The 12,563-nt window shown below is 43.4% G+C and overlaps 1 protein-coding gene across 2 annotated transcripts in view; it reads left to right on the forward strand.

The window, feature by feature from the left end:
• FOCAD (focadhesin) overlaps positions 1-12,563 on the forward strand; it is a 135,126-nt gene that overhangs the window by 108,749 nt on the left and 13,814 nt on the right. For both annotated transcript variants that reach the window (XM_083718244.1, XM_083718245.1), the window contains exons 29-37: positions 3,963-4,110; positions 4,238-4,357; positions 5,875-5,997; positions 6,989-7,066; positions 7,801-7,872; positions 8,610-8,712; positions 9,985-10,065; positions 11,126-11,254; positions 12,132-12,247. In XM_083718244.1, the coding sequence (XP_083574370.1) occupies positions 3,963-4,110; positions 4,238-4,357; positions 5,875-5,997; positions 6,989-7,066; positions 7,801-7,872; positions 8,610-8,712; positions 9,985-10,065; positions 11,126-11,254; positions 12,132-12,247 (970 nt within the window). The remainder of the gene's footprint in view (positions 1-3,962; positions 4,111-4,237; positions 4,358-5,874; positions 5,998-6,988; positions 7,067-7,800; positions 7,873-8,609; positions 8,713-9,984; positions 10,066-11,125; positions 11,255-12,131; positions 12,248-12,563) is intronic.

The raw sequence follows: 12,563 nt of genomic DNA on the forward strand, positions 1-12,563 counted from the left end.
TTGGTCTGTTTTTGTTTTAATGTACCGTATTTTTCGTCCCATAGGACGCACCCAATTTTTTTGGGGGGGGAATAAAGGGGGGAAATTTCCTTTATTTCCCTCCCAAAACTAGGTCGGGGAACAGCGGGATGGCGGCGCTGCACCTCCCCGCTGTCCCCCGAGCTTGTGGGGCTGGCCGATGTCTGCCCGGCGCGCAGGGCGCTCTGCTTCAGGGCATCCCGCGCGCCAGGCGGCAGGCTGCTCTCCGCAGCGTAGGGAGCCCTGCGGGAACTCCCGCGGGCTCCCCAGGCTTGCTGATAGCTTCCTGAAGCCTGGAGAACGAGAGGGGTCGGTGCGCACCGACCCCTCTCGCTCTCCAAGCTTCAGCGAAAGCCTGTATTCTCCCCATAGGACGCACACAGATTTCCCCTTCATTTTTGGAGGGGGAAAAGTGCGTCCTATAGGGCGAAAAATACGGTAATTGCTTTTCTTTATATACATGTTTCAATTTCAGCCACATGTGGAGTTGTGGAGCAACTCTGACTGACAGGCAAGCAAGCAAGCTCAGTCACACACTCTGGAGTTCAGGCACCGGTCCTTGCAATCTGCATTTAAGGGAACTGGATGTATTTATTTGGGCCAATAAAAATGACTCTTCAAATGAGGGTGTTCGCTGCCTTTCACAGCAGCGGAAGTGTTTCATGGAAGCCGTTATTTCCATACAGCATGTGGGAAATTGCATCCATACAAATCCTGGGCTGCTTCACCCATTACATTTCCCCACACTGAAGTGTAAGGAAAACAACCTGTTCCCTGATTCCCCGCCCCCTTTTCATTTCATTTCATTTATTAAACTTTTTAGTCGCTCATCACCCACGAGTCTCCGAGCGACTTTCAGCAAAAAAAGAGAGAAGATATACCATATATAAAACCATAGGGGAAGGGGGGATGATATAATACATTAATATTTCCTATAACGTAACATCCATTAAAAAAGCTTTATGACTTCTTCTATGTTGTTATTTACTGTTTGCTGTTTTCATTGTAATATTAATTTTAAAATAATAATACTTGGCATCTGTAAACACTTTGAACACTCTAAGGAGTTTCACATGCACTGTCTTTCTGCAATTTTACAACCACCTTGTGAGATAAGCCAGCATTACTGCACTCATACAGAGCATAGCTGTCAACATTTCCCTCCTCTTAGGGGAAAATTCCCTTATTCCGAATAGGATTTCTCGCAAGAAAAGGGAAAAGTTGACAGCTATGATGCCATGAGCACATTGATCAGGAAATGTGCTTCAAGCAAGACACTCTTATTTTTGGTTCATGAGTAAGCCTACTGCCAGCTGAGGCAGCCCAAGCCTAGCAGAGGGAAAACAAACCTTTGAAACTGAGTTTGACTTATTCCCTGCTTTTCAACAGTGTTCGTTCCACCAGGCTGCCTTATTTGGTGCCACAGGGACTAGTTGGCACTGCAGCACAAAAGCATTGCATCTTGCTTTTTGGCCACTTCAGAATTTGCTGGAAATCTGGACCTTGCTGGGAGCAGAATAGCAGAATCCAGCCACTCAAATGCATGCAAATATATGCAGATTCTGTGCTCCCTTGGCCCAGGGTTTAGATTTGCATTTGTCACTGGGAATCTGCAACCCTCTCTGTCACCAAAGAAAAGCTTGGTTTGGGGTTGGATTGGCACAACTCTCCTCCTGGCCTGGCAAAGTGGAAGGGGCATATGGCAAAAGGAAGCTGCGTCGGCCGCGTCGCTTTGCAGTGCCCCCTGCTTCAAGTTGGAGTTCCTGCACAGCCCGAGATGAAAGCCTCGCGGCCCTCGCCAAATTAGCTTCCCCTGCCAGGCAAGAGCAGATGGAAGGACTGAGACAATGGTGCGGAGATGAAAGATGAAAGATCTTACCCATCCCGTTTGAAGTGTGGGAAGAAGGGAAAGAAATAAAAGCCTCTGTTACTATGGACACGGCGTGGCAACATCTCCTAGGTGGGAAAATATTGTTAGTTTCGGAACTTCTTGCCCCATTTCAAGGTAGATTCTGTGAAATTCTGAAAGGGGAGGAGGGCGCCAGTGTTTTGACTTGGCAGTGGGATGTCCAAGTTGCACAGCCATCCCACGCTCAGCATTTCATCACCACCACAAGTGAATTTGCCTAATTCCTTCAGCCCCTGGCCTCCACCTCGTCCTCTGGCAGCAGATTCCATAGCATAATTACACGTTGTGTAATCTTACACAAGCTTTTACAGTGGTGCCTCGGGTTACATACACTTCAGGTTACATATGCATCATGTTACAGACTCCGCTAACCCAGAAATAGTACCTCGGGTTAAGAACTTTGCTTCAGGATGAGAACAGAAATCGTGCTCCGGCGGCACGATGGCAGTGGCAGGCCCCATTAGCTAAAGTGGTGCTCCAGGTTAAGAACAGTTTCAGGTTAAGAACGGACCTCCGGAACGAATTAAGTACTTAACCTGAGGTACCACTGTAATTTTGTCTGACCTGAATCTACAGCGTTAAGAGAGAAACACCCCCTTTCTCCACACTATAATATGTTGGCATAATCTTCTGCCTTTTCCCCTTTGTTGCCTGTCTTTCTAAACTAAAAGGCCTGTTGAATTTATCCTGATCCAGAAGGTCCCTTGATCCTGTCACTTGCCCTTTTCAGCACCTACAAGATCCTTTTTAAGAGGAGACATCCAAAACTTTAAGCATCATTCTAAATTTGAGACCCAAAGGGACCAAACCATCTCAGTCACCCAGCTTTGCCCTCTTCCAGAGCACTCTTATTTCAATCCCACCTTATCCCATCCTAGTTTCTACCCCCCCCAAAAAAAAAAAACAACCCTCAGCATTTCATTCCTACATGCTCAGTCCTCATTGGGATGTTTCAGGGGTTCCCCCTTAGAGGTTTTTCTTCCCAACAACTCACATTTTTCAGTTCTTCAAACATCCTTGGCCAATGAATTGATGTTTTTTAATCTGCCAATTAGGTCCAGAACCCCCAAGGAATTTTCTGATTGCCGAAAAGACACGTCTCCCTGGTTTTCAGACGTCTCTTGCATGGGGTCTGTTGACAATGGGCAAAAGAGCTATCTAAGATGCATTGCTGCCCTCTGGTGGGGCAAGAACTTTCAATGTGCAATTGTAATTTTGTGCTCCTGTGCGGTGAAATAGTTAGGCCAGTGGGCATTTTGTCTAAAAGCCGGTTCATTCACAAATGCCCCGGTAGTACATTTGCTGTGAATCTGCGGGATATGTCATCAGAAAGGGAAATGCCATACTTTTCCATCTATAAGACTCAAATTTAAGAAAATGGGAGATGGCACAAAGTTGTTGAGCTTTTTGGGGGGCGGGATTACCCAGGGTTGTTGAGCTTGTGCCAAAAATCGCTCACCCACACACGTCGCAAAATCTGCCTTCCATCTGACCCATCGCCGGCAGAAGCTGATTTAGTAACTCTAAACTCTGTGTGTACATATATATAACCCCCCCCCCCCCAAACACAGAGCATGTAAACTTGGCCATAAATGTTCTGTGCATCTTTTCACATTAACTCATCTGAAAGTGTCCATAATATCAATTTCTCATGTACTGTTTGTAGTCAGAAATGTTTTGAGAGACAGTGTGGTGTAGTGGTTAGGAGCGGTAGACTCGTAATCTGGTGAACCGGGTTCGATTCCCTGCTCCTCCACATGCAGCTGCTGGGTGACCTTGGGCTAGTCACACTTCAGTCTCTCAGCCCCACTCACCTCACAGAGTGTTTGTTGTGGGGGAGGAAGGGAAAGGAGAATGTTAGCCACTTTGAGACTCCTTCGGGTAGTGATAATGTGGGATATCAAGTCCTAACTCTTTTTCTTCTTCTTTTGTGGCTGCATTCCTGAGTTGTGAAAAACCATTCCCCTGTTGTGTATATAACTAATATATGGTTCCCAATACCTTTTAGACCTACTAAATTCTCCTCTGTTTTAAGCACCGGATGCATCTTGGGTGTCGGCCTCGTTCTGTCTCTGATGTGTCGCAGCAGCCCATCAGAAGGCCAGGCTGACATCTCTGCCTCCCTGCACAAATTGAGCAAATACTTGGATGATGCAGAAGACCAAAGCAGAACATTTCAGGAGGTAACACTCCCCAGTTTCCAACATCTCCCAACCTCCCACCCCAAGTCACATGCAGTTCAATCGTTCATTAAAAAACAATCTCGCCATCACTTTTCTAAAATTCTGTGTTACTCTTCCTGTTATCCAGATTCTTGCCTATGCGGTCGGCTGTGTCTGCATTTCTGCTTTTAGTGTTAAGATCATCGAGGCCACGGAAGCGGAGGAGATCATGAGCAAGCTGCAGAAATTAGCAGAAACTAATCAGCAGGTTGTATCGAGAGCTTGCCATCCATTTTACCAGGTGTCAGCAAACTCGGCCCTCCAGATGTTTTGGGACTACAATTCCCATCATCCCTGACCACTGGTCCTGTTAGCTAGGGATGATGGGAGTTGTAGTCCCAAAACATCAGGAGGGCTGAGTTTGCCTATGCCTGCATTTTACATTTGTTCACAAATAAAAGTTTATGCAATATATAGCATAATCATTGTAGAGTTCGAAGAGGCCATGAGGATCATCTACTCCAGGCTTTCTCAACCTGTGGGTCCCCAGATGTTGTGGGACTACAACTCCCATCATCCCTAGCTAGCAAGGCCAAAGCTCAGGGATGATGGGAGTTGTAGTCCATCAATATCTGGAGACCCACAGGTTGAGAACCGCTGATTCTAGTCCAACTCCCTGCAGTGCAGGAATATTTTGCTCAACATGGGGCTCAAACCTACAACCCTCATAGTCTCATGCTCTGCCACCATCTATCAAACCAAAGGCCCGTCCCGAAAGCCTACAGCACCTGGTAATCCCAGGTGGACTCCCATCCAAGTACTAACCAGGCCTGACCCTGCTTAGCTTCTGAGACCAGACGAGATTGGGTGTGTTCAGGGTGGTATGTTTTATCGCATACAATCTACAGTCGTAGGGATGCGGGTGGCACTGTGGGTTAAACCACAGAGCCTAGGACTTGCCAATAAGAAGGTTGGCGGTTCGAATCCCGTGAGAGAGTGAGCTCCTGTTGTTCGGTCCCTGCTCCTGCCAACCTAGCAGTTCGAAAGCACATCAAAGTGCAAGTAGATAAATAGGTACCACTCTGGTGGGAAGGTAAACGGCGTTTCCGTGTGCTGCTCTGGTTCCCCAGAAGCAGCTTAGTCATGTTGGCCACATGACCTGTACGCCGGCTCCCTCGGCCAATAAAGCGAGATGAGTGCTGCAACCCCAGAGTCGGCCACGACTGGACCTAATGGTCAGGGGTACCTTTACCTTATCTACAGTCGTACCTTGGAAGTCAAATGGAATCCGTTCCGGAAGTCCCTTCAACTTCTATAATGTTCGAAAACCAAATCTCGGGTTCTGATTGGCTGCAGGAAGTTCCTGCAGCCAATCAGAAGCCCTGTCGGATGTTTGGCTTCCAAAATTAGTTCGCAAATCGGAACACTCACTTCTGGGTTTGGGAGCCAAAATGTTCGAGAACTAAGCTGTTCGAAAACCAAGGTACTGCTGTAGTACCTTTCTTACATTTTATATTAATGCTGCAATGAGCACGCAATTAGAAGAATAGGGTAAAACAGTCAATCTCTGTCAAGTAAACATAATAATTATTAAAGCTTGCCACAGACCTACTGTTCGGCTCTGTTCTTTTTGCAGCTTTTGGTTCTATCCTGATGTTAAAGCAAGAACATGCAGAACTATACTTGAAAAGTTGGTTTTTTTTCCCCTTTTCTTAACACAATACATACAATTGCAACTGGCCTTTCTAAATGCCTGCCTGGCTTACATTTCTGGTTCTGTTTCAGACGCCTGGGTTTGCCTTAGCATTGGGTAACATTGTTCATGGATTGTCTGCAAGCGGACATGGCAAAGCGGAAGACCTTGGCAACAGGCTGTTTCCTGCATGGATGAAAATTGTCCTTGCAGAGGTACGGGATTGTGTTTTGTTGCTGTTGACAGTTTCAGGCAATAATCACCTGAGAGTAGGGTGCACCATTTTCATAGGTGACCAAACTTTAGAAGTAAATATTTTGGAAAACAGCTTTATTTGCTGCTTTAAACCATACCCTCAGCAAATAAATAATAATAATAATAGTAATAGTAATAATAATAATAATAAGTAGTAGTAGTAGTAGTAGTATAACTAAAGGCCATAAAATATTTTAACATTTCTGGTCAGCTGAGATTGCTTTTGCTTTCAATTCAGTGGCTTTCAGACATATTGGCTTCAAGAAACACTCCACATAGCCCTTGTCTGCCAAAGATCCCTGCATTCAAAACTCAGTTCATACATCCAGCATAATAATAATAATAATAATAATAATAATAATAATAATAATAGTAATAATAAATGTTGCCTTCCTGTCCTTTATGAATTGAAAGAACATCCTAGAACAGACCTGTCATTGTAATGTGACTATAAAATCAATAAAAATCATTTATAAAAAAATTAAAAAATAGCCCAAAGATGGAAACAACAGGAGTTACCAACAAAAGAAGAGTGGCAGATGAAAATGATGGAGTTTGCAGAACTGGCGAAACTGACGGGAAGAATTTGGAACCTGCAAGACCAAATTTCTAATATTTCTGTTCTTTCATGTCGTATTGAGCAGTCCTTCAGTGTCTGAATAGACTCCTTAGATAGAAATAGGATGCTGTTCAGTTCTTGTCAACAACAATTCCCATCATCCTCAGACAGAATGGCCAGTGTCCATGGGTGATATGAGTTGTAGTCCAAAACGCCTGGAAGGCACCACATTGATTATTCCTGCAATAGATTTACTATAATTAAAAAGTTACCTTTGTACTGCCACATGTTCCCGATCCCTGCTATGCACCAACTAACTTACCAACGTTCCACAAATGCCTGGAAAATAAATACATTCTGCACGATACATTTGTGTTTTGTTTCAATTTCAGGGAGGCCCTACAATGCAAAGGCTTGCAGCAATCCATGGGCTGGTTTCTCTGGTGGGTTCTGAAGGAGCCATGATACAGGTAAAATACTCGATGATTCATGCCTGAAATATGTCTATTTTTAAAGTGTATTTGAGGCCCCTCCGTAAGCCGGTTATTTTGCTTCAGAAGAATTTCCACAATCACGTTACGCTGCCAACATGCCTGCCCGGCCAATGGGAACCTGAATATGTTAGCACCGTTTCCTCACAGCCCTTCGAAACAGATGAAAAATTCTCCGTGTTCTAATATTGTTGTTTGTAAAATGGCAGCTGGGCATTGGATTGACACAGGTGGCGCTGTGGTCTAAACCTCTGAGCCTCTTGGGCTTGCTGATCGGAAGGTTGGCAGTTCAAATTACTTGACCTGTTGCTGGCACCCTTGTGGCATGCTCATCAGTGTGCAGCTTCCACAAACTCCCATCAGGGATGGAGAGCAGTTTTTACCTTTCTGGCAAGGTTGTCTTCAAGTCTTGCATTTCCCCCATGAAGTATAAATGAGTAGAAATCCGGTGGTCCCTGCCATTGGGAATCAAACCTGTTAATATGGGAATTATAGTATCCTGAGATCAATTTTCTGGGTCATGCTTATCCGCATTGGAGTGGCCAACTTTGTGGCCTCCGGTGTGTGTATGTATACCTGTCAATCTCTGTCTTCCTGTCCTGCCTTTCCCCACCCTATAGCTCCTTAAGCAATTATTTCATTGTTAGGCTTTGCCTTCAGTTGCTTATAGAGGGTTTCTTGCCTGCCATCCATCTCTCCTTTTTCTTTGACAGCTAAAATCTGAGTCCATCCAGTCTTCTCAGTTTCAGAGCAAACTTAATGAGGTCATCAGAATCCTGAGTCAGGTGAGAGCCTTCCGTTGGCCTTTTCGCATTGATACGCAAGCCAAGATGGCTGAACAGGTGTGCTTGGTCTTAGAGGATGACATTGGTATAGTGGCCATAACTGAGACCTGGTGGAACAGCAATAACCAGTGGGACACTGCGGTGACATGCAGTCAGTGGACAAGAGGGACTAGGCCCATTGTCACAGTCCGGTCTACAGGGGAGGTTACAGGGAACCAGGCAGAGGGCCTTCTCGGTGGTGGTGCCTGCCTGTGGAACGCCCTCCCATCAGATGTCAAGGAAATAAACAATATGACTTTTAGAAGACATCTGAAGGCAGCCCTGTTTAGGGAAGTTTATAATATTTAATGCTGTATTGTTTTTAATATTCGATTGGAAGCTGCCCAGAGTGGCTGGGGAAACTCAGCCAGATGGGCGGGATATAATTTTTTTAAATTATTATTATTATTATTATTATTATTATTATTATTATTATATAGCTGGGAGCAATTTGTCCTCCTTGGTCTTCTGTTAAAAACAGAAGTTGCTGGCCTTGTGGGATTGAGCCACAGCAATAACCTCTTGGCAAGGGAGGAAGAGGTTGTGAATGTTGCACCTTTGTATAGCCAACCCATTCTGGTTATAGGGAATACAAAATATAAATTAAGTTTAGAATCTTACTGACACGTTGCTCAGTAATGCCTGCTCAGGCAGTGGAAATTGAACTGTCAGCTCATATGTGATTGTTAAACCTTCAGATAATCAGCTTTTCTGGGGTGATTGGCCTTCAGACAAACGCAGCCTGGCTGTTGGGACATTTGCATCTCTCCACTGTGTCTGCGACCCACAGTCGAACATCTGGTAAGCATTCTTGCAAGGAATTCTATTGTAGGTGGTAAAGATGTTGAAGATGTCATTGCAAAGTCCACCAGACTGCATTGATTGCATCCAAATATGAATCCAAGATTTGATTTGACTGTTTGCCTCCATTCAAAAGAACAAATATTTTTGCTAAATTTGCTCTTTCAAGTGGGGGGTCCATTGGCAAATGAAAATCTTGGGTCATATTCTGATGCAATGAAGTTGACCTGAGTTAGGAACTAGTTGTTGGATTGTTTCAGCACATTTCCAAATAACATGCTACCACCTCCTTTTTCAATCCACTTCTGAAACTTTGTCATGGTGCTAAGGTGAATTGCAATTTCTGGACATCTTGAAGGCATCCATTGTTGAGGTCCATCTAAAATCGAATCTAAAACTGGCACAAATAGTCCTCATTTGATGGTAGCAACAGAGTCTGGATTTGCAATACAATCACTACAGTGATCTGAAACCATATGGCGTTCATGATGCTTAGCAGGAGTTCTCAAGTGAATTCAAGCAGCTATCGTATACAGTGGTACCTCGGGTTAAGTACTTAATTCGTTCCAGAAATCCATTCTTAACCTGAAACTGTTCTTAACCTGAAGCACCACTTTAGCTAATGGGGCTTCCCGCTGCCGCCGCAGCACGATTTCTGTTCTCATCCTGAAGCAAAGTTCTTAACCTGAAGCACTATTTCTGGGTTAGCGGAGTCTGTAACCTGAAGCGTATGTAACCTGAAGCGTATGTAACCCGAGGTACCACTGTATTTGTCTTCCTGCGTCAATCAGGAGACTAGACATGGAAGAATTCAGGACAGGATAGTTTTGACTCATGTGGCTTAATGTTAGGACTGTAGAATGCAAAACTCACTACATGAATTCCAAACTTCTGGGCAACCACCATTGGCTTTTCTGTGTGGAAACAAAAAAGTGTGGCGGTTCTAGTCTACTTTTGAAATGTCACTGATAAAAGATGGTGATGGGGGCAGATGGAAAATAGAATTTCACCCATCCTTTAGAAGCTGCCCAAGAAAGAGAAATGTCTGTTGCTCAGTGGTAGGGCAATAATTTGACATGCAAAAGACCCAGCATCTCACGGTGGGACTGAGCATGTTCTTTGTCTGAAATCTTGAGCCACTGAAGTCAGTTTGTACACACTGAGCTAGGTGAATCCGTGGTTTGGCTGGCTACACAAGGCAAATACCTATCAACTTCTGAATGCACAACATGGCAAAAGATTGGCATGATGGGCACAATTTTGTTTTCACAGTTCCGCCAGACTTTAGCTACCTGCCTGAGAAAAGTTTCCTGAGGTCAGCCATCGACTTTGTTATCGAAAGTGGGAAGAAAGGTAAAAAGCAAATGTCAATATTGGGAATACCGTGTTTTTCTGTGTATAAGACGGCCCCTATTTTTGAGAACCCCAAATTAAGAAATCAGTATTTATTGAACCGTTGAGCTTCTTAAAGGGGAGTTAGCTAAAGTTGTTGAGTTGTTTAGCTCAAGGTGTGTGCTCGTTTTTTACTGGCGCACTTTGAAAATGTCTAAGCTCACACACATTTGTGAGGAAAACTCTCACCATACTTAACACCCCCCTTTTGCTTTCTTTTTGGTTGGCTGCTATAAAAGATAATGTTTTCTTTGGATTGCTTACAAAAACAGATCAAAGCCTTTTAAAAATTTGCTTTGGTATTCTTTTTTTTACTATATGTTAGAATAATCCCTCTAGTACGCCAGACTTCTGCATTGCTTTTTAAAAGTCCTTGTTTATTTTGAGGGCTGAGATGGGTTGCATTCATTCAATGCACCGATGATAATTCTTCTTTTCATTTCTTAATTCTAATAAAGGGTGTGCTTCCTTTTAGTTTTGGGGGCACAAAATGGTTCAGTTTAAACAAAAACAACCCAGTAAAATTTAGTTTAAATTCCATGAAAAGACTTCTACTGCTAGTATTTGTTCTTCCGGGGACTCTAGTTGAGACATTTTAGGAAAACTTTCTTTAAGAAACAGATAAAAGTTCCTGGAAGCTTTAAAGAAGGTTCCAGAATTTTCTTTAGTGTGTAGGAGTGGCACTCTAGACTTGATTGGTGTCAGCTGGAGGTGCAAATAAAGGGTGGAAGTTGCAGGCTGCAATTTCCGCACGAGGAAAGCACGCACACTCACACTCACACTCACACACTGAGATTATACCGTGCTGGAGAGATAAAGAATGAATGTATATAATAGTAGCAGAAATCCTTGTGTAACTAGTCAAGCAATAAAGAAGCTCTTGACTGTGAATTTGAGTTTGACTCCTGTTCTTGTCCTCTACCTCTGGGGAAAACTCTGCTATAAACAGTCAGAAGTGGTTTTACCGAGGTGCCACCACACTAGCAGAAAATCTATGTTGTGGTTTGGTATTCTGTTTCAGGCCCTGAACACATTCGGCCTCACTTGGTCAAAGCAGCTATGGCTCCCATAGCATTGAATGGAGCAAGCTACCAGTACCCACCTGTGAACTGGGCATCGATTCTTTCCCCTCTCCTGAGACTAAATTTCGGTAAGTTGTTTAAAAAGCAATTAAATAATAATAATAATAATAATAATAATAATAATAATAATAATAATAAAGTTCACCAGACTCTGTCTGTGTTTCCTTTTGTGAATAAGTTCTATTTGTAAAACTACATTTTTGTGGTAAGGTTATGAAGCACTTAATTTGTTGCAAAGGCTTTGTGTCTAACAACTGCAATTGTGAGGTGTCTCCAATATGCAGCACAGAGTGCTCCAGTAATTATGTTTTGCTTCCATTGCTTTGTTTAGCACTTATGTTTTGTGGTTTCAACTTAAACTGAATTTTATTATGTTACAGAACAGCAAGCATCCTTGAGGATAGGTCTTTAAAAACAAAACAACCCCCCCCCCTGCAATAGAAGTACATAAAAGCAATAGAGATCTGCTCTGTTCAGCAGTTTCAAGCTGTTTTAGCTTTTGAGCCAGGTCAGCCCCACAACAAGAGAGGTGATCTTCTACTGCAGACAGTTTTCTTTATTTCCTGATTTTATTATCTCAATAATAAAGTTACAAAATAATAACAAGGAAGTCACACAATGGTGGAAGGAAGACACAGGGCAAGAAATAAGAAATGGATAAATGTTGGTACATAATGAAATGTGAATCTACGATTATAACGTATATATATCATTATGTAAAGATTTCATATATGTATTGCAACATTAATAATAAAGAAATGTATTTTTTTTATAAAAAAAAACAACCTTCCATGTTTTCCCAATTCAAAGTGTATAGGAATGTCATGGAAATTGTGTGATGTTCGTTGTGGTGAATGGTGGTTTTCAGTTTTGGTTTGGACTGTGTGCTATTCTGATTTTTTCCTTCCCTCTGACGTCAACCTTTGCTCTCCTTGTGTCTTTTAGGAGAAGAGATACAGCAGCTGTGCCTTGAAGTAGCTGTGACCCAGGCCCAGTCGTCGCAGAACGCTGCCATGCTTTTGGGCATGTGGGTAGCCCCGCCTCTCGTCTGCAGTCTAAGTGTACGTGTCATCACTCTGCGGGCCGCCACGCCCAATGGCTGCCCTCCTCTCTCTTTGCCAGGCTCATAATGGGCACATATAAGTTTCTGTAAAAGGGGATGTCTAATGTCCCACGCAAGGGACAGGGAATCATCATGGTCAAGCCATACCCATTTGCCAGCACCGGACAGTTGAATGGTCTCTTTAAATTTGAAGGTTCATTATTGTTTCACAAGATGTGTATTTCTTTAAAGGCCAGAGCAAATAATGTGACCTAGTTTTACAGCTCTGAAGCCATATAGCAGGTGCTGTTGTTGTTGCTGTTGTTGTTTAGTCG

The sequence above is a fragment of the Podarcis gaigeae genome, assembly GCF_964106915.1.
Source record: "Podarcis gaigeae genome assembly, chromosome: 17".
Lineage (NCBI taxonomy): Eukaryota > Metazoa > Chordata > Lepidosauria > Squamata > Lacertidae > Podarcis > Podarcis gaigeae.